Here is a 22,847-nt window from a genome sequence, read left to right as displayed (position 1 = left end):
TGTGTGTCGGTGGTGATGGGAGTGAATATTTGTGGATGGGGTGCCAATCAAGCAGGCTGCTTTTTCCTGGATGGTGTCGAGCTTCTTGAGTGTTGTTGAGATGCACCTCCAGGCAAGTGGAGAGTATTCCATCACACACCTGACTTGTGCCTTGTAGATGGTGGACAGACTTTGGGGAGTCAGGAGATGAGTTACTCGCCGCAGGATTACTAGCCTCTGACCTGCTCTTGTAGCCACAGTATTTATATGGCTACTTCAGATCAGTTTCTGGTTAATAGTAACCTCCAGGATGTTGATAGTGGGGGATTCAGCAATGGTAATGCCATTGAATGTCAAGGGGAGATGGTTAGATTGTCTCTTGTTGGAGATGGTTATAGCCTGGCACTTGTGTGGCGTGAATGTTACTTGCCACTTATCAACCCAAGCCTGGATATTGTCCAGGTCTTGCTGCATTTCTACACGGATTGCTTCAGTATCTGAGGAATCGCGAATGGTGCTGAACATTGTGCAATCATCAGCGAACATCCCCACTTCTGATCTTATGATTGAGGAAGGTCATTGATGAAGCAGCTGAAAATAGTTGGGCCTAGGACACTACCCTGAAGAACTCCTGCAGTGATGTCCTGGGACTGAGATGATTGACCTCCAACAACCACAACCATCTTCCTTTGTGCTAGGTATGACTCCAACCAGTGGAGAGTCTCCCCCCTGATTCCCATTGACTCCAGTTTTGCTAGGTCTCCTTGATACCATACATGGTCAAATGCTGCATTGATGTCAAGGGCAGTCACGCTCACCTTACTTTTCATTTCTGTCAACATTTGACATTGAAATTGCTTATGAAAACATTCAGAACAGATATATTGTATGTAAACAGTTACTCGCAGCAGTCTATCTGCTGCCTTTGACTAGTCGCTGGGGGTGTGGAATTAATTTCTCTCCATTAGGCTGAATTATCCTGGTCCCGTGATGGCGGGCTTGGAACATTGCGTCATAGGAGCAGGAGTAGGCTATAAAGCCCATCGAGCCTGCCCCACCATTCAATATGATCATGGCTGATTATCCACTTCAATGCCTGTTTCCCACACTATCCTCATATCTCCTTATGTCCTTTGTATTTAGAAATCTGTCAGTCTCTGCTTTAAACATACTCAATGACTGAGCTTCCACAGCCCTCTGGGGTAGAGAATTCCAAAGATTCACAACCCTCTGAGTAACGACATTTTTCCTCATCTCTGTCCTAAGTCGCTTCCCCTTATTTTGAAATTGTGTCCCCTGGTTCTAGACTCCCCAACCAGGGGGAAACATCTTAGCTGCATCTACCCTGCCTATTCCTTTAAGTATTTTGCAGGTTTCAATGAGATCACCTCTCTTCAAAACTCTAGAGAATACAGACCCAGTTTCCTCAATCTCTCTTCATAGGACAGTTCTGCCATTCCAGGACTAAGTCTGGTGAACCTTTGTTGCACTCCCTCTATGGCAATAATATCCTCCCTAAGATAAGAGGACCAAAACTGCACACAGTACTCCAGGTGCAGTCTAACCAAGGTTCTATACAATTGAAGCTAGACTACACTACTCTTGTACTCAAATCCTCTTGTGATAAAGGCCAACATACCATTAGCCTTCTTAATTCCTTGTTGCACCTGCATGTTAGCTTTCAGTGACTTATTGACAAGGACACCAGGTCCCTTTGTACATCTATACTTTCTAATCTCTTACCACTTAAGAAATACTCTGCACATCTATTTCTCCTACCAAAGTCGATAACCTCACATTTTTCCACATTTTATTCCATCTGCCATATCCTTGCCCATTCACTCAGTCCCCTTGAAGCCGCTTTGTATCTTCCTCACAACACGCATTACCATCTAGTTTTGTGTCATCTGCGAACTTGGAAATATTACATTTGGTCCCCACATCCAAATCATTGATATATATTGTGAAAAGCTGGGGCCCAAGCACTGGTCCCTGCAGTACCTCATTAGTCACAGCCTGCCAATGTGAGAATGACCTATTTATTCCTCCTCTCTGCTTTCTGCCTGTTTAACCAATCCTTAATCCATGCCAGTATATTATCTCTTCTCCCTTGTGCTTTAATTTTGCTAACCAACCTCCTGTGGGGGACTTTATCAAAAGCCTCTGAAAATCCAAGTATACCACGTCCACTTACTCCCCTTTATCAATTCTGTTAGTAACATCCTCAAAAAACTTCAACAGATTCATCAAACATGATTTCCCATTCATAAATCCATGTTGATTATGCCCAATCAGATTATTATTATCCGCGTTTCCATTTATCACATCCTTTAGAATAGATTCTAGCATTTTCCCAATGACTGATGTAAGACTAACAGGTCTGTAATTCCCTGTTTTCTCTCTCCCTCCCTTCTTAAGTACTGGGATGACATTTGCGACTTTCCAATCTGCAGGGATCGCTCCAGGATCTATAGAATTTTGGAAGATGATCACCAATGCATCCACTATCTCCATAGCTACCTCTTTCAACACTCTGGGATATAGAATATCAGGTTCTGGGGACTTATCAACCTTAAACTCCATTAATTTCTCCAATACAACATTCTTGCTAATACTAATTTCCTTCAATTCCTCATTCTCCCCAATGCCTTGGATCTCTAATTCTGGGAGATTTCTTGTATCTTCCTCAGTGAAGACAGACACAAAGTAATTATTTAGCTTCTCTGCCATTTCTCTATTCCCCATTATAAATTCTCCTGACTCTGCCTGTAATGGACCCACATTTGTCTTAGCCAAACGTTTCCTTTTTATGTACCTGTAGGAGCTTTTACAGTCTGTTTTTATATTTCTTGCTAGTTTACATTCATATTCTATTCTCTCTTTCTTTATCAGTTTCTTCATCCTCCTTTGCTGTATTCTAAAATCCTCCCAATCCTCAGGTTTATGACTATTTCTGGCAACTTTATAGGCCATTTGTTTTACTCTTATACAATCCTTAACTTCCTTTGTTATCCACGGTTGACTGCCTTTACTTTTGGGGTTTATGTGCCTTGAAGGAAAGTATAGTTGCTGTAAACTGGAGGTGGAGGGGGCTGGGAAAACAGGAGAGAGCTGCGGTGGGATGGCTCCACGATGCATTCCTGCTGCCGAGGAACTTTCCCAGTGGCAGGCTGGGAATAGGATTGGCTGTCTGCTCCATGGAGGTGGGCAGCCAATTAACATCATTAAAGCTCCAATTAGGGTGGTTTTGTGGCCATCGGACTGCACACCCCCCCCTCCACCAAACTGCATATGGATGCCAACAGCTTAATGGGGGTGACCTTCCACCAGCTGGCCAGAGACCCATGGGAACCAGAGGCTGCAGGCCCTGATGACAGGGCCGCGGGCAGGAAAGGCTGCACTTGCGGCCCAAACAATCGACCTGGAGGGGTTTCCCCTGCTCTCTGAGAGGCCTACCAGCTTTCAGCCCTCATAATTGTTCATTGAGTTTTATCCCTCCACAAGGGTGCCTACATTTTAAGGAACCCTCACAGTCCCTTACCTGCCTCAGCACCACCCACCTCTCCCAGTGGGGCTGCTCAGGCTCCAAAGTTGCCAGCCCTCTGATTGGGCCTGCAGCATCGAGAGCCCACCCTCTGTCCATGATAGGATGGTGACAGCAGAGGTGCCCCTTTAGGAGGTCGCCTCCTGGAAGATTCCTGAGCCAGTCTCACTGCCGGTAAGTGCGGGCTTTGGACCCCCATTTGTTCCTGATGTCGGAGTTCCAAAACCCGTGGGAAAATCCATCCCACAAAGCACATAAAATCACTGCAAAATAATCTCTAAAAGTCTTTGAGGTTTCCTGAAAGAAATCTTCCCCCTTTTCAAGGCTAAATTTAGCTTAATAAATCAATCTGATGATGAAGGCATGTTGAACATTAAAAGGGAAATATCAGATAAAAATGGGTTTGCAAATCTTCATCTGATGCTAAGAATGAATTCCCAGAGGGATAGAGCTTGCATTTAAAGCTGGTTTTGAATCACAGAAGGACAATCCCTCTGATCTTTATTCAGATAATGACAGAAGGGGAATTGAAGGATTTTCAGTCTGTTGATAAAAGTTGCTGGAAGATCAAACGGAACATGATTTATCTCTTGTGTTTTCTCCCAAAATGTTCAGCACAATTATAAAGGTGATGAATTAGTTTGGGCTCTTGCTGGTTTCTGACATATTCTCATGTTTGCACCACAGGTTCTATCTGTTGTCGCACAACAGATCCAGACCATTCAGAGGGCAGTTTCAGAACAAGCAAAGACATTTGTCTTTGAAGGGACGGAGATCTCTCTTGACCACTCGTGCACCGTCTTTATCACTATGAACCCTGGCTATGCCGGCAGAGCTGAGTTACCCGACAACCTCAAGGTCAGTGCTGCAAAATGGAGGTTGATTTGGACTTCAGAAGATTGCTCTACAATAGGATAAAGCATAGTTAATAAGTGAAACATACCTGATATCATGTACTCTGATCTTGTGAAAGGAATAATTTCATGACAATAGCACCTTATCAAAACCAGTAATAACCTTTTATTCAATAATTAATATCCAGAGTGTATTCTGCAGTCGGTGCAGGGCTATTGTTTGTTGAAGTTATTCAATTGACGGGACTGTCTTGAAATGGCTACTGCAGTTCAACAGGTGAAAGAATGGGAACCAGTCATGCCGCACCTATCTGTGGCACAGGAAAGTCTGATAATAGGCTGGCACAGCAAGGCATGGAACGACACAATATAGATCACACAATGTGGCAGGGCAAGGTACATAATGCTACAACACAGCATAATACAACAAGACATGGAGCAGCAGGGAGAGGTAGAGCAGGGTTAGGCAGGCCATGGCACAGCATGGCACGACAGTCCATACTGGGTCTTATCAGAATCTTCGGAAGCTTTTATACCATTTTAAAGAGGCAAATATAAAAGTTTGATTTTCTTACATGTTCCAACTGCTTATACAGATACAGAGAAATCCAGCACTGAAACAGGGGCGGCACAGTGGCGCAGTGGTTAGCACTGCAGCCTCACAGCTCCAGGGACCCGGGTTCGATTCTGGGTACTGCCTGTGCGGAGTTTGCAAGTTCTCCCTGTGTCTGCGTGGGTTTCCTCCGGGTGCTCTGGTTTCCTCCCACATGCCAAAGACTTGCAGGTTGATAGGTTAATTGGCCATCATAAATTGCCCCTAGTATAGGTAGGTGGTAGAGAAATATATAGGGACAGGTGGGGATGTGATAGGAATACGGGATTAGTGTAGGATTAGTATAAATGGGTGGTTGATGGTCGGCACAGACTCGGTGGGTCGAAGGGCCTGTTAAAGTGCTGTATCTCTAAACTAAACTAAAAGGCCCTTTGGCCCACCAAGTCTGTGCTGACCAACAACCACCCATTTATACTGATCCTACATTAATCCCATATTCCCTACCACATCCCCACCGTTCTCCTACCACCTACCTACACTAGGAGCAATTGGAAACCCACACGGTCACAAGGAGAACTTGCAAACTCCACACAGGCAGTACCCAGAACCGAACCCAGGTTGCTGGAGCTGTGAGGTTGCGGTGCTAACCACTGCGCCACTGTGCCGCCCACTAAATGATATTTTATGGTGCTTTTCAGTATTTTCTAATAATTTTCTTCAATCCTTGAACATTCACAAACAACAACAACTGGGTTACATTTCTCGAATCCACTTTCATCTCAGTCGCACCCACATGATGCAAACAATATACAATATGAGGGCTTTATATAACTCACAAAGAAATAGGGCTGGAATAATATCAGCCTTAGAAGGCAGTAACATAACGAGTACAATAGTTTGATATCAGTGAACAATGTGTACAGGAGCTTGCTAACAGTAAACAGTGTATTTAGTAGTTTGTCAGAGAACAACATGCTTTTTTTATTCATTCATGGGATGTGGGTATCGCTGTCTAGGCCAGCATTTATTGCCCATCCCTAATTGCCCTTGAGAAGGTGGTGGTGAGTTGCCTTCTTGAACCACTGCTGTCCTTGGGGTGTAGGTACACCCACAGTACTGTTAGGAAGGGGGTTCCAGGATTTTGACCCAGTGACAGTGAAGGAACAGCGATATAGTTCCAAGTCAGGATGGTGTGTGGCTTGGAGCAGAACTTGCAGGTGGTGGTGTTTCCATGCATTTGCTGCCCTTGTCCTATTAGGTGGTAGAGGTCGCAGGTTTGGAAGGTGCTGTCTAAGGAACCTTGGTGCATTGCTGCAGTATATCTTGTAGATGGTACACACTGCTGCTACTGTGCGTCGGTGGTGAAGGGATTGAATGTTGAAGATGGTGGATGGGGTGCCAATCAAGCAGGCTGCTTTGTCCTGGATGGTGTCGAGCTTCTTCAATGTTGTTGGAGCTGCACCTATCCAGGCAAGTGGAGAGTATTCCAACACACTCCTGACTTGTCTCTTGTAGATAGTGGACAGGCTTTGGGGAAATAGGAGGTAAGTTACTCACCACAGGATTCCCTGCTCTTGTAGCCACAGCATTTATGTGGCTGCTCCAGTTCAGTTTCTGGTCAATGGTAGCCCCCATGATGTTGATAGTGGGGGATTGAGCGATGTTAATGCCATTGAACATCAAGGGGAGATAGTTAGATTCTCTCTTGTTGGAGATGGTCATTGCCTGGCACTTATGTGATGTGAATGTTACTTGCCACTTATCAGCCCAAGTCTGGATGTTATCCAGGTCTTGGTGCATATTGATATAGGCTGCTTCAGTATCTGAGGAGTCTCAAATGGTGCTGAACATTGTGCAATCATCAGCGAACATCCCCACTTCTGACCTTATGTTGGAGGGAAAGTCATTGATAAAGCAGCTGAAGATGGTTGGGCCGAGGGCACAACCCTGAGGAACACCGGCAGTGATGTCCTGGAGCTCAGATGATTGACCTCCAACAACCGCAACCATCTTCCTTTGCGCTAGGTATGACTCCAATCAGCGGAGAGTTTTCCCCCTGATTCCCATTGACTCCAGTTTTGCTAGGGCTCCTTGATACAATACTCGGTCAAATGCTGCCTTGATGTCAACAGCAGTCACTCTCACCTCACCTCTGGAGTTTAGCTCTTTTGTCCATGTTTGGACCAAGGCTGTAATGAGGTCAGGAGCTGAGTGGCCCTGGCGGAACCCAAAATGAGCATCACTGAGCAGGTTATTGCTGAACAAGTGCCACTTGATAACACTATCAACGACACCTTCCATCACTTCCATCATGTACAGTAGTTTGATATCACAAAACAGTCTGTACATTAGTTTATCAGTGAACATTGTGTACTGTAGTTTGATATCAGTGAACAGTTCATACAATAATTTGATATCAGTGAATGGTGTGTACAATGGTTTGATATCGGTGAGCAGTGTTTACTGTAGTTTAATATTAGTAAACAGTGTGCACAGTTATCTCAACAAGGGCAGACATTACCTCCAGTGTGCCAGCACAGCCTTCAGTCGTCTGAGGAAAAGAGTGTTTGACGACAAAGACCTCAAAACCTGGCACCAAGCTCATGGTCTACAGGGCCGTAGTGTTACCTGCCCTCCTACAGGACAGGTGCTCCTATATTAGTGTCCTCTCTCAGGCCAACATCCCCAGTATCGAGACACTGGTCATGGCTAGCCAGCTAAACTGCACGGACCACATCGTCTGCATGCCTGACACAAGACTCCCAAAACAAGCTTTCTACTCTGAGCTCCGTCACAGCAAGAGGTTACCAGGAGGGCAGAAGAAACACTACAAGGATATCCTGAAAGCCTCCTTGAAAAAATGTGACATCTCCACTGATTCGTGGGAATCTCTTGCCTGAGACTGCCCAAAATGGAGAAGAAGCATCTGCAATGGTGCCGGCCAGTTCATACAACATCGACATGCCCAGACAACGACCAAGTGCAAATTCGAGCATCCCATCCACTTGCCTCACCAAACACAACCTGCCCCACCTGTGGCAGAGTGTACGAATCCAGAATTAAACTATTCGGTCACTTAAGGACCCACAACCCTGAAGTGGAAGAAAGCCATCCTCGTTCCCGAGGGACTGCCTAAGAAGTACAGTAGTTTGATATCGGTGAGCAGAGTGCACAGTAGTTTGATGTCAGTAAATGGCAGCAACAGTGATTTGATATCAGTGAACAGCGTGTACAGTAGTTTGATATCAGTGAACAGCGTGTACAGTAGTTTGATATTGGTGAGCAGCGTGTACAGTAGTTTGTTATTGGTGAGCCAGGTTTTCAGTGCTTTGCTATGGGGAAGCGAGGTGTACCGCAGTTTGATATTGGCGAACAATGTTTACATTAGTGTGATATTGGTGAACAGCATGTACAATACGTTGATGTCAGTGAATTGTACATTGTTACAATCGAGGCAGGAACTGTTCATTCCAGTTCCACTTCCCCATAGATCACAACATATGTTTAAATTTTCCCACTTACCGATACCAGAATGAAACACACAAACCAGCTTTCTTTAATGAACAACAAAAATGTCAGCTTATTATAAAACAAGTCTTAACCATCAATGAAGTAAAGCATAAACACACAGATTGAAATTTTAAAGTTCCCCTTTTTTACCTTAGCCCCTCACACTCACACATATACACCAATTAACAGACAAAAAGGGATTTTTGTTCACAGCTCTGTTATAGGGGCTGCCTCATCTGTAACCGAATTTTAGCTAATTCAACTGCACTACCCTCTGGTTTGCTTTCTTCTTCTTCCAATTTCAAATGATGTGCTATTACTTCAATTATGTCTGCTTTCTTAGCTCCTGGTCTTAACTCTAACACCAACAGTTCTGTCAAAGCCTTTAACCTTGGGTAAGTATCTCAAATCACTCAGGGCTACATCCTCCTTCCCCAAAAAGGTCACAGCAATTGTTAAAGACATTCCAGTGGTGTAGGCTTTACTCCATGACACAACAAATCTTGTTCTTTTTATTTTTTCCTCCTTCAATTATTATTACCCCACTTACAATTGTACGTCATTGGTGTTGGGTTTATCCTGGCAAGAAAGCCCCCAATTATATGTTACATCTGAAGCAGGAGGAGTGCATTGTTTATTCTAGTTTCACTTCTCCACAGGTCACAGCATATATTTAAATATTCTTACTTACCAATACCAGAATAAAACACACTTAACTGTTTTTTTAATGAAAACAAAATTATCAGTTTATTATCAATCAAGTCTCAACCAATTATGATGTAAAGCATAAAAACACTGATTGAAATTTTCAAGTTCCCTTTTTACCTTAGCCCCTCACACACATGCACATACACACATATACTGGTTAACTGAGAAAAATAAAAGGGATTTTGGTTCACAGCTCTGTTACAGACGAAAAAAAACACTTGGGCTGAATACTTGCTCATTTTTTAAGAAACAGCAGATGGGATATGTTGTTTTCCAAAACTGGCATACAGTCTGACCTCCAAGTACAAGTAGTTGGGTCACAGGGATCTTTTAGAACAGTTCTTTTCAGGGGATAATGAGAATTAATTTAACAGGCTTTTCTTCGAAGACAGGAGATGAGATGAGTTGACACAGTGGACTTCTCAGGGTCTTTTAGAGAGGTGCTGGAAAGCTGAACTGGGTTGTGGTCTTCTCTCCTTTCTTGGGAACTCTCTTCTCTTTCTGTAGTCTTGACTCTTTAATCATTCAGCAAGAATCTGGTCTCTTCCTCCGTGACACTTCTTCAGCAGCAGGCGTTAACTTTCTCTCATTCCAGAAGGTAAACACTGACACTACAACCAAAAGCTTGTGAGTTTGCTGCTCTCTCAGGTGCATGCTGCTGCTCCCGGGCTTGTCCTGTCAAGGGGCAGCGACTGTCACTTCTCTGCCAACATCTTCCCCAGTTACCAAGGTTTCTGTTCCATTTTTAACTTGAGTCATGTGACAACCAGTAAATGTTGTTGCCAAACTAGTTCTTTAAGTATCCTCTCAATGTCCCTCTTGAAAAAAACTGGTCCAACATTTCTTCAGTTTGGCTATGATTTCCTCAAAAAATATTTTGAACAAAAAACAAAAGCACTTTCATTACAGCAAAAAGTAATTTGATATCACTAAATGACATGTACAGTGGTTTGGCATTGGACAACAGTGTGTACAGTACTTTGACAGTAGGGAACACTGTATACAGTAATTTTAAATCAATGAACAGTGTGTACATTAGTTTGATATAGGTAAACAGCTTGTATAGTGGTTTGATATTGGAGAACGGATGCACAGTAGTTTGATATTAGTGGACGGCATGTATTTGATATTGCCGAGCAGTGTATACAGTAGTTTGATTTTGAAAAACTGCATATAGCGAAGCTTGATATTAGTGACCAGCGTGTACAGGAGTTTGATATCGGTGAACAGTGTGTACTGTAGTTTGATATCGGTGAACAGTGTACAGCATTTTAATATCAGTGAATGGCATGTACACTAGTTTGATATCAGTAAACAGTATGTACAGTAGTTTTATACTGTGAGCGGTGTGTACATTAGTGTGATATCAGTGATCACCGCGTACAGTAGTTTGATATCATTGAACGGTGTGTACAGTAGTTTGATGTCGGTAAACAGCATGTACATTAGTTTGATATCAGTGAATGGTGTGTACAAAGAACAAAGAACAGTACAGCACAGGAATAGGCCATTTGGCCCTCCAAGCCTGCGCCGATCTTGATGCCTGCCGAAACTAAAACCTTCTGCACTTCCGGGGTCCATATCCCTCTATTCCCATCCTATTCATGTATTTGTCAAGATGCCTCTTAAACATCGCTATTGTACCTGCGTCCACCACCTCCCCCAGCAGCAAGTTCCAGGCATTCACCACCCTCTGTGTAAAAGATTTGTCTCGCACATCTCTAAACTTTGCCTCTCGCACCTTAAACCTATGTCCCCTAGTAACTGACTCTTCCACCCCGGGAAAAAGCTTCTGACAATCCACTCTGTCCATGCCTCTCATAACTTTGTAAACCTCTGTCATGTCGCCCCTCCACCTCCGTCGTTCCAGTGAAAACAATCCCGGTTTATCCAACCTCTCCTCATAGCTAATACCCTCCAGACCAGGCAACATCCTGGTAAACCTCTTCTGTACCCTCTCCAAAGCCTTCACATCCTCCTGGTAGTGTGGCGACTAGAATTGCACGCAATATTCCAAATGTGGCCGAACTAAGGTTCTGTACAGCTGCAGCATGACTTGCTAATTTTTATACTCTATGCCCCGACCAATGAAGACAAGCATGCTGTATGCCTTCTTGACTACCTTATCCACCTGCGTTGCCACTTTCAGTGACCTGTGGACCTGTACGCCCAGATCTCTCTGCCTGTCAATACTCCTAAGGATTCTGCCATTTACTGTATACTTCCCACCTGTATTGGACCTTGTAAAATGCATTACCTCACATTTGTCCGGATTAAACTCTATCTGCCATTTCTCCGCCCAAGTCTCCAACCGATCTATATCTTGCTGTATCCTCTGACAATCCTCATCATTATCCGCAACTCCACCAACCTTTGTGTCATCCGCAAACTTACTAATCAGACCAGCTACATTTTCCTCCAAATCATTTATATATACTACAAACAGCAAAGGTCCCAGCACTGATCCCTGTGGAACACCACTAGTCACAGCCCTCCATTCAGAAAAGCACCCTTCCACTGATACCCTCTGTCTTCTATGACTGAGCCAGTTGTGTATCCATTTTGCCAGCTCACCTCTGATCCCGTGTGACTTTACCTTTTGTACCAGTCTGCCATGAGGGACCTTGTCAAAGGCTTTACTGAAGTCCATGTAGACAACATCCACTGCCCTTCCTTCATCAATCATCTTCGTCACTTCCTCAAAACACTCAATCAAGTTAGTGAGACACGACCTCCCCTTCACAAAAGCATGCTGCCTCTCGCTAATAAGTTCATTTGTTTCCAAATGGGAGTAAATCCTGTCTCGAAAAATCCTCTCCATTAATTTCCCTACCACTGACGTGAGGCTCACTGGCCTATAATTTCCTGGATTATCCTTGCTACCCTTCTTAAACAAAGGAACAACATTGACTATTCTCCAGCCCTCTGGGACCTCTCCTGTAGCCAATGTGGATCCCAAGATTTCTGTCAAGGCCCCAGTAATTTCTTCCCTTGCCTCCCTCAGTATTCTGGGGTAGATCCCATCAGGGCCTGGGGACTTATCTACCTTAATGCTATTCAAGACACCCAACACCTCCTCCTTTTTGATAACAACATGACCCAGACTATCTACACTCCCTTCCCTAGACTCATCATCCACCAAGTCCTTCTCTTTGGTGAATACTGATGCAAAGTACTCATTTGGTACCTCGCCCATTTCCTCTGGCTCCACACATAGATTCCCTCCTCTGTCCTTGAGTGGGCCAACCCATTCCCTGGTTACCCTTTTGCTCTTTATATATGTATAAAAAGCCTTGGGATTCTCCTTAATCCTGTTTGCCAAAGACTTTTCATGACCCCTTTTAGACCTCCTGACTCCTTGCTTAAGTTTCTTCCTACTGTCTTTATATTCCTCAAGGGATTCGTCTGTTCCCAGCCTTCTAGCCCTTACGCATGCTTTGTTTTTCTTTTTGACTAGGCTCACAATATCCCTCGTTATCCCAGGTTCCTGAAACTTGATTAACTTATCCTTCTTCCTCACAGGAACATGCCGGTCCTGGATTCTAGTCAACTGACGTTTGAAGGACTCCCACATGTCAGACGTTGATTTACCCTCAAACAGTCGCCCCCAATCTAAATTCTTCAGTTCCTGCCTAATATTGTTATAATTAGCCTTCCCCCAATTTAGCACATTCACCCGAAGACTACTCTTATCTTTATCCAAAGTACCTTAAAACTGATGGAATTATGGTCACTGTTCCCGAAATGCTCCCCTCCTGAAACTTAGACCACCTGGCCAGGCTCATTCCCCAATACCAGGTCCAGTACGGCCCCTTCGCTAGTTGGACTATCTACATATTGTTTCAAGAAGCCCTCCTGGATGCTCCTTACAGATTCTGCCCCATCCAAGCCCTAGATTGTACTCTAGTTTGATATCGGTGAAGTGTGAAGAGAGATACAGCACTGAAACAGGCCCTTCGGCCCACCGAGTCTGTGCTGACCACCAACCACCCATTTATACTAATCCTACATTAATCCCCTGTCCCCTACCACATCCCCACCTACCCTCAATTCTCCCACCATCTACCTACACTCGGGGCAATTTACAATGGCCAATTTACCTGTCATCCTGCAAGTCTTTGGCTGTGGCAGGAAACCAGAGCATCCGGTGGAAACCCATGCATTGACTGGGAGAACCTGCAAACTCCGCACAGGCAGTACCCACAACTGAACCCAGGTCGCTGGAGCTGTGAGGCTGCGGTGCTAACCACTGTGCCACCCTTTATGTGTACATTAGTTTGATATCAGTGAATGGTGTGTACTCTAGTTTGATATCGGTGAGCGCTGTGTACAGTAGCTCGCCATCAGTAAATAGCAGTTTGATATCGGTGAATGGCATGTACTGTGGTTTGATATTGCTGAAGGGGCCATAGTCTAAGGATACGGGGTAAACCTTTCAGGACTGAGATGAGGAGAAATTTCTTCACCCAGAGAGTGGTGAGCCTGTGGAATTCGCTATCACAGAAAGCAGTTGAGGCCAAAACATTGTCTGTTTTCAAGAAGGAGTTAGATATAGCTCTTGGGTCTAAAGGGATCAAAGGGTATGGGGTGAAAGCGGGAACAGGTTACTGAGTTGGATGATCAGCCATGATCATAATGAATGGCGGAGCAGGCTCAAAGGGCCGAATGGCCTACACCTCCTCCTATTTTCTATGTTTCTATGTGTATACAGTTTTTTGATAGTGATGAATGTTGTGTGTGTGTGTACCTTTAAGAGGTGTGGCTACAAGATCATGTTAATCATGTAAGAACTGTGATGTAATACATCATGTGATTCTGAATGTTAAGCAGTCTAGAAGAAGTCATAGTACAGTGAACATTGAATGTTAACTGTTCTCTCAGTATTCAATAAACATCTGTATTCTTTATGTTACTGACACCATTGGAGTGGTCAGTCTTTGTGAAGTAGATCGCAAAGCTATACTTGCACAAAGGTCTACACAGACACGTAACAATGAACAGTGCATACACAAGTTTGATTTGGTGAACAGTGTGTACAGTAGTTAGACATCGGTAAACAGTGTGTACAGTAGTTAGATATCGGTAAACAGCGTGTACAGTAGTTAGATATCGGTAAACAGTGTGTACAGTAGTTAGACATCGGTAAACAGTGTGTACAGTAGTTAGATATCGGTAAACAGCGTGTACAGTAGTTAGACATCGGTAAACAGCGTGTACAGTAGTTAGACATCAGTAAACAGTGTGTACAGTAGTTAGACATCGGTAAACAGTGTGTACAGTAGTTAGACATCGGTAAACAGTGTGTACAGTAGTTAGATATCGGTAAACAGTGTGTACAGTAGTTAGACATCAGTAAACAGCGTGTACAGTAGTTAGATATCGGTAAACAGCGTGTACAGTAGTTAGACATCGGTAAACAGTGTGTACAGTAGTTAGACATCGGTAAACAGCGTGTACAGTAGTTAGACATCAGTAAACAGTGTGTACAGTAGTTAGACATCAGTAAACAGTGTGTACAGTAGTTAGACATCGGTAAACAGTGTGTACAGTAGTTAGACATCAGTAAACAGTGTGTACAGTAGTTAGACATCGGTAAACAGCGTGTACAGTAGTTAGACATCAGTAAACAGTGTGTACAGTAGTTAGATATCGGTAAACAGCGTGTACAGTAGTTAGACATCAGTAAACAGTGTGTACAGTAGTTAGATATCGGTAAACAGCGTGTACAGTAGTTAGACATCGGTAAACAGCGTGTACAGTAGTTAGACATCGGTAAACAGTGTGTACAGTAGTTAGACATCGGTAAACAGCGTGTACAGTAGTTAGATATCGGTAAACAGTGTGTACAGTAGTTAGACATCGGTAAACAGTGTGTACAGTAGTTAGATATCGGTAAACAGTGTGTACAGTCGTTAGACATCGGTAAACAGTGTGTACAGTAGTTAGATATCGGTAAACAGTGTGTACAGTAGTTAGACATCGGTAAACAGTGTGTACAGTAGTTAGACATCGGTAAACAGCGTGCACAGTAGTTAGACATCGGTAAACAGTGTGTACAGTAGTTAGATATCGGTAAACAGCATGTACAGTAATTCGGTGTTGGTAAACAGCGTGTACAATAGTTAGATATCGGTAAACAGTGTGTACAGTAGTTAGACATCGGTAAACAGTGTGTACAGTTGTTAGATATCGGTAAACAGCGTGTACAGTAGTTAGACATCGGTAAACAGTGTGTACAGTAGTTAGACATCGGTAAACAGCGTGTACAGTAGTTAGACATCAGTAAACAGTGTGTACAGTAGTTAGATATCGGTAAACAGCGTGTACAGTAGTTAGACATCGGTAAACAGTGTGTACAGTAGTTAGACATCAGTAAACAGTGTGTACAGTAGTTAGACATCGGTAAACAGCGTGTACAGTAGTTAGACATCAGTAAACAGTGTGTACAGTAGTTAGATATCGGTAAACAGCGTGTACAGTAGTTAGACATCAGTAAACAGTGTGTACAGTAGTTAGATATCGGTAAACAGCGTGTACAGTAGTTAGACATCGGTAAACAGCGTGTACAGTAGTTAGACATCGGTAAACAGTGTGTACAGTAGTTAGACATCGGTAAACAGCGTGTACAGTAGTTAGATATCGGTAAACAGCGTGTACAGTAGTTAGACATCGGTAAACAGTGTGTACAGTCGTTAGATATCGGTAAACAGTGTGTACGGTAGTTAGATATCGGTAAACAGTGTGTACAGTCGTTAGACATCGGTAAACAGTGTGTACAGTAGTTAGATATCGGTAAACAGAGTGTACAGTAGTTAGACATCGGTAAACAGTGTGTACAGTCGTTAGACATCGGTAAACAGTGTGTACAGTAGTTAGACATCGGTAAACAGCGTGTACAGTAGTTAGACATCGGTAAACAGTGTGTACAGTAGTTAGATATCGGTAAACAGCATGTACAGTAATTCGGTGTCGGTAAACAGCGTGTACAATAGTTAGATATCAGTAAACAGCGTGTACAGTAGTTAGACATCGGTAAACAGTGTGTACAGTAGTTAGATATCGGTAAACAGCGTGTACAGTAGTTAGACATCGGTAAACAGTGTGTACAGTAGTTAGACATCGGTAAACAGCGTGTACAGTAGTTAGACATCAGTAAACAGTGTGTACAGTAGTTAGATATCGGTAAACAGCGTGTACAGTAGTTAGACATCGGTAAACAGTGTGTACAGTAGTTAGACATCAGTAAACAGTGTGTACAGTAGTTAGACATCGGTAAACAGTGTGTACAGTAGTTAGACATCAGTAAACAGTGTGTACAGTAGTTAGACATCGGTAAACAGCGTGTACAGTAGTTAGACATCAGTAAACAGTGTGTACAGTAGTTAGATATCGGTAAACAGCGTGTACAGTAGTTAGACATCAGTAAACAGTGTGTACAGTAGTTAGATATCGGTAAACAGTGTGTACAGTAGTTAGACATCGGTAAACAGTGTGTACAGTAGTTAGACATCGGTAAACAGCGTGTACAGTAGTTAGATATCGGTAAACAGTGTGTACAGTAGTTAGACATCGGTAAACAGTGTGTACAGTAGTTAGATATCGGTAAACAGCGTGTACAGTAGTTAGACATCGGTAAACAGTGTGTACAGTAGTTAGATATCGGTAAACAGTGTGTACAGTCGTTAGACATCGGTAAACAGTGTGTACAGTAGTTAGATATCGGTAAACAGTGTGTACAGTAGTTAGACATCGGTAAACAGTGTGTACAGTCGTTAGACATCGGTAAACAGTGTGTACAGTAGTTAGACATCGGTAAACAGCGTGTACAGTAGTTAGACATCGGTAAACAGTGTGTACAGTAGTTAGATATCGGTAAACAGCGTGTACAGTAATTCGGTGTCGGTAAACAGCGTGTACAATAGTTAGATATCAGTAAACAGCGTGTACAGTAGTTAGACATCGGTAAACAGCGTGTACAGTAGTTTGGTGTCAGTAAACAGCGTGTACAGTAGTTAGACATCAGTAAACAGCGTGTGCAGTTGTTTGATATCGGTAAACAGTGTGTACAGTAGTTCAGTGTCGGTAAACAGCGTGTACTGTAGTTCGATGTCGGTAAACAGCGTGTACAGTAGTTTGATATCGGTAAACAGCGTGTACAGAGTTTGATATCAGTAAACAGCGTGTACAGTAGTTAGACATCAGTAAACAGCGTGTACAGAGTTTGATATCGGTAAACAGCGTGTACAGTAGTTAGACATCAGTAAACAGTGTGTACAGTAGTTCAGTGTCGGTAAACAGTGTGTACAGTAGTTCGATATCGGTAAACAGCGTGTACTGTAGTTCGATGTCGGTAAACAGTGTGTACAGTAGTTCGATATCGGTAAACAGCGTGTACTGTAGTTCGATGTCGGTAAACAATGTGTACAGTAGTTTGATATCGGTAAACAGTGTGTACAGTAGTTAGACATCGGTAAACAGCGTGTACAGTAGTTAGACATCAGTAAACAGTGTGTACAGTAGTTAGATATCGGTAAACAGCGTGTACAGTAGTTAGACATCGGTAAACAGTGTGTACAGTAGTTAGACATCAGTAAACAGTGTGTACAGTAGTTAGACATCGGTAAACAGTGTGTACAGTAGTTAGACATCAGTAAACAGTGTGTACAGTAGTTTCTTTTGGGCCTCCTTATCTCGAGAGACAATGGATACGCGCCTGGAGGTGGTCAGTGGTTTGTGAAGCAGCGCCTGGAGTGGCTATGAAGGCCAATTCTGGAGTAACAGGCTCTTCCACAGGTGCTGCAGAGAAATTTGTTTGTTGGGGCTGTTGCACAGTTGGCTCTCCCCTTGCGCCTCTGTCTTTTTTCCTGCCAACTACTAAGTCTCTTCGACTCGCCACAATTTAGCCCTGTCTTTATGGCTGCCCGCCAGCTCTGGCGAATGCTGGCAACTGACTCCCACGACTTGTGATCAATGTCACACGATTTCATGTCGCGTTTGCAGACGTCTTTATAACGGAGACATGGACGGCTGGTGGGTCTGATACCAGTGGCGAGCTCGCTGTACAATGTGTCTTTGGGGATCCTGCCATCTTCCATGCGGCTCACATGGCCAAGCCATCTCAAGCGCCGCTGACTCAGTAGTGTGTATAAGCTGGGGATGTTGGCCGCTTCAAGGACTTCTGTGTTGGAGATATAGTCCTGCCACCTGATGCCAAGTATTCTCCGAAGGCAGCGAAGATGGAATGAATTGAGACGTCGCTCTTGGCTGGCATACGTTGTCCAGGCCTCGCTGCCGTAGAGCAAGGTGCTGAGGACACAGGCCTGATACACTCGGACTTTTGTGTTCCGTGTCAGTGCGCCATTTTCCCACACTCTCTTGGCCAGTCTGAACATAGCAGTGGAAGCCTTACCCATGCGCTTGTTGATTTCTGCATCTAGAGACAGGTGATAGTTGAGCCTAGGTAGGTGAACTCTTGAACCACTTCCAGAGCGTGGTCGCCAATATTGATGGATGGAGCATTTCTGACATCCTGCCCCATGATGTTCGTTTTCTTGAGGCTGATGGTTAGGCCAAATTCATTGCAGGCAGACGCAAACCTGTCGATGAGACTCTGCAGGCATTCTTCAGTGTGAGATGTTAAAGCAGCATCGTCAGCAAAGAGGAGTTCTCTGATGAGGACTTTCCGTACTTTGGACTTCGCTCTTAGACGGGCAAGGTTGAACAACCTGCCCCCTGATCTTGTGTGGAGGAAAATTCCTTCTTCAGAGGATTTGAACGCATGTGAAAGCAGCAGGGAGAAGAAAATCCCAAAAAGTGTGGGTGCGAGAACACAGCCCTGTTTCACACCACTCAGGATAGGAAAGGGCTCTGATGAGGAGCCACCATGTTGAATTGTGCCTTTCATATTGTCATGGAATGAGGTGATGATACTTAGTAGCTTTGGTGGACATCCGATCTTTTCTAGTAGTCTGAAGAGACCACGTCTGCTGACGAGGTCAAAGGCTTTGGTGAGATCAATGAAAGCAATGTAGAGGGGCATCTGTTGTTCACAGCATTTCTCCTGTATCTGACGAAGGGAGAACAGCATGTCAATAGTCGATCTCTCTGCACGAAAGCCACACTGTGCCTCAGGGTAGACGCGCTCGGCCAGCTTCTGGAGCCTGTTCAGAGCGACTCGAGCAAAGACTTTCCCCACTATGCTGAGCAGGGAGATTCCACGGTAGTTGTTGCAGTCACCGCGGTCACCTTTGTTTTTATAGAGGGTGATGATGTTGGCATCGCGCATGTCCTGGGGTACTGCTCCCTCGTCCCAGCACAGGCATAGCAGTTCATGTAGTGCTGAGAGTATAGCAGGCTTGGCACTCTTGATTATTTCAGGGGTAATGCTGTCCTTCCCAGGGGCTTTTCCGCTGGCTAGGGAATCAATGGCATCACTGAGTTCCGATTTGGTTGGCTGTATGTCCAGCTCATCCATGACTGGTAGAGGCTGGGCTGCATTGAGGGCAGTCTCAGTGACAGCATTCTCCCTGGAGTACAGTTCTAGGTAGTGCTCAACCCAGCGGTCCATCTGTTTGCGTTGGTCAGTGATTATGTCCCCCGATTTAGATTTGAGGGGGGTGATCTTCTTGATGGTTGGCCCAAGAGCTCTCTTCATGCCATCATACATTCCTCTGATGTTTCCGGTGTCTGAGGCCAGCTGAATATGACTGCATAGGTGTTGCCAGTAGTCGTTTGCGCAACGCCTAGCTGTTCTTTGTGCAGTACTTCTGGCTGCTTTAAGTGCTGCGGATGTTAAATCGCTGGGGGCTTTCTTGTAGTTCAAAAGTGCAATGCGCTTAGCGGCTATGACAGGTTCCAGCTCTTCATTATGAGATTGAAACCAGTCTGCATTTCTCTTCGCACTTTTGCCGTAGGTGGTCAAAGCTGACTCATAGATGGCGTCTCTGATGTGGGCCCACTTGGTCTCAGCATCCCCTGTGGGAGTGTTTTGAAGGGCTGTTACAAGTGAATTTAGAAATTTTTGTAACAGCTGTGGGTGAGAAATTCTGCTCGTGTTGATGCGCGGGTGGCCCTTCTGCTTGGAATGATGCAACTTCTTTGGTCTGAGTCTAACCTTGCTGCACACCAGGGAGTGGTCGGTGTCGCAGTCCGCACTGTGGAAGCTGCGTGTGATTTGAACACTGTTTAAGGCGGCTCGCCTTGTGACAATGAGGTCTAGCTGGTGCCAACGACGTGATCTTGGGTGCCTCCATGAAACCTGGTGACAGGGTTTAGTGTGAAAGAACGAGTTGGTGATGCAGAGGTTATGATAGGTACACAACTCAAGCAGTCTCTGCCCGTTCTCATTCATCCTTCCAACGCCATAGCGCCCAAGGCAGGAGGGCCATGAGTCATGGTCGGCCCCAACCCTGGCATTAAAGTCCCCCAGCAGGAATAGGTGTTCGGTGTTGGGGATGCTGCTAATGATGTTATGGAGTTGTTCATAGAACTGGTCTTTAGCTTCAGGTGCGGAACAGAGTGTTGGAGCATAGATGCTGAGTAGGTGTACTGGACCAGAGGTGGTGAGCAGTCGGATGGACAGTATGCGTTCCGAGCCATTTGAGGGAGGCTCTATCATGCTGAGCAAGGAGTTTCTGATGGCGAAGCCCACTCCATGCTGTCTTGGTTCTTCAGGATCCCTGCCCTGCCAGAAGAAGGTGTAGTCTTGCTCTGCTAGAGAGCCACTCGCGGGGAGGCGAGTCTCCTGAAGTGCTGCAATGTCCACATTGAGTCTACTGAGCTCGTTGTTAATGATGGCGGTCTTCCGAGAATCGTTGATTTGTGTAAGGTCTTCCGACAGGCCAGGACACATAGTTCTGACGTTCCAGCTTGCAAAGCGAAGGGCTGGTACCTTCTTTCCTTTTTTCATGTTGTTTGGTGCGGTGTATCAGTCCACCTTTCGGGCAATGACCCTGAGCTCCAAGCACCCATTGAAGCAGGCAGACTGTGGCGGGACAGAACCTTATTGACCGGGGGCTGCCCGGTTTGAGGCGGGCGGTAGCTGTCCAGTGAGGTGCAATGACCTCTCCCACCGACAAAGGCAACCCGTGGCGCCCAGTTTCTACGCCAATTTATCTGGACTTATAACCCGTAACTGCTGCCTTCCGTGTTGTTTCAGTCGCTGTGAGGCAACTATGGAGTGACCTCTCCATGGCGCATGCCTGGGCAAATTTATGGAGGTTGAGAGTTGCCCAGTCGTCAAAACCCCCCTCTCGGCCTTTCTGGTGGGGTCCAAAGGAGTGCAGGACACGACGTTTGGCACCAGTATGGCTGCAGGAACTGCCGGAAACATGCCAAAGGTGACACATGACCGCCTACGGTTAGACATCGGTAAACAGTGTGTACAGTAGTTAGACATCGGTAAACAGCGTGTACAGTAGTTAGACATCAGTAAACAGTGTGTACAGTAGTTAGATATCGGTAAACAGCGTGTACAGTAGTTAGACATCAGTAAACAGTGTGTACAGTAGTTAGACATCAGTAAACAGTGTGTACTGTAGTTAGATATCGGTAAACAGCGTGTACAGTAGTTAGACATCAGTAAACAGTGTGTACAGTAGTTAGACATCGGTAAACAGTGTGTACAGTAGTTAGACATCAGTAAACAGTGTGTACAGTAGTTAGACATCGGTAAACAGCGTGTACAGTCGTTAGACATCGGTAAACAGTGTGTACAGTAGTTAGACATCAGTAAACAGCGTGTACAGTAGTTAGATATCGGTAAACAGCGTGTACAGTAGTTAGACATCGGTAAACAGCGTGTACAGTAGTTAGACATCGGTAAACAGTGTGTACAGTAGTTAGACATCGGTAAACAGTGTGTACTGTAGTTCGATGTCGGTAAACAGTGTGTACAGTAGTTCGATATCGGTAAACAGCGTGTACTGTAGTTCGATGTCGGTAAACAGCGTGTACTGTAGTTCGATGTCGGTAAACAGTGTGTACAGTAGTTCGATATCGGTAAACAGCGTGTACTGTAGTTCGATGTCGGTAAACAATGTGTACAGTAGTTTGATATCGGTAAACAGCGTGTACAGTAGTTCGATATCGGTAAACAGCGTGTACAGTAGTTTGTTGTCGGTAAACAATTTGTACAGTAGTTAGAGGTCTCTGTTTGCTGTGTACTCCACCAGGTGCTTTTCCGTCCAGTGGCCATGATGGTCCCAGATTACGCTCTCATCGCTGAAATCTCTCTTTACTCCATGGGATTTGTCAGTGCTCGAATCCTCGCTGCAAAAATCGTGGCAATGTACAGACTCTGCTCGGAGCAGGTAAATATTACATTGCGATGAAGTATAATATAATGCCTATGATAATCTGTTAGTAAATTTCCAATTCCATTTATAATGAATTGCATCCTAGCTCCTTTAACTGGGACATGGAATCCAGGCTGTGGACCAGTTACACGGAAACGTCGAGTTATCTGAGTTTTTTGACCCATGATTGGGGTAAGAATTCAAGATTGATTGATTTATGGTTTGATACTTTAATTTCAATCCTTTCATTCAAAATGTTACCGTGAGTGATGGTGACATCAATCCCTTTGATAGAGCACTCATTTAATCTGGGATTTCCTGGATGAGCATGAATCGAAAGATTCACCAGAATTTATACCAATCTCCAGTCTAGTTTTGCGGAGTCATTTTGCAGCAACATTTCC

The 22,847-nt window shown here is 44.5% G+C and overlaps 1 protein-coding gene across 1 annotated transcript in view; it reads left to right on the top strand.

Annotated features, from left to right (window-relative positions):
• LOC137384869 (dynein axonemal heavy chain 3-like) overlaps positions 1-22,847 on the top strand; it is a 613,990-nt gene that overhangs the window by 225,525 nt on the left and 365,618 nt on the right. The window contains exons 14-15 of the mRNA XM_068059481.1: positions 4,211-4,381; positions 22,321-22,458. Coding sequence (XP_067915582.1) covers positions 4,211-4,381; positions 22,321-22,458 — 309 coding nt within the window. The remainder of the gene's footprint in view (positions 1-4,210; positions 4,382-22,320; positions 22,459-22,847) is intronic.

The sequence above is a fragment of the Heterodontus francisci genome, chromosome 27 (genome assembly GCF_036365525.1).
Source record: "Heterodontus francisci isolate sHetFra1 chromosome 27, sHetFra1.hap1, whole genome shotgun sequence".
NCBI lineage: Eukaryota > Metazoa > Chordata > Chondrichthyes > Heterodontiformes > Heterodontidae > Heterodontus > Heterodontus francisci.
Note: the sequence above shows the minus strand (reverse complement) of the source record. Positions and strands in the feature narration are given on the sequence as shown.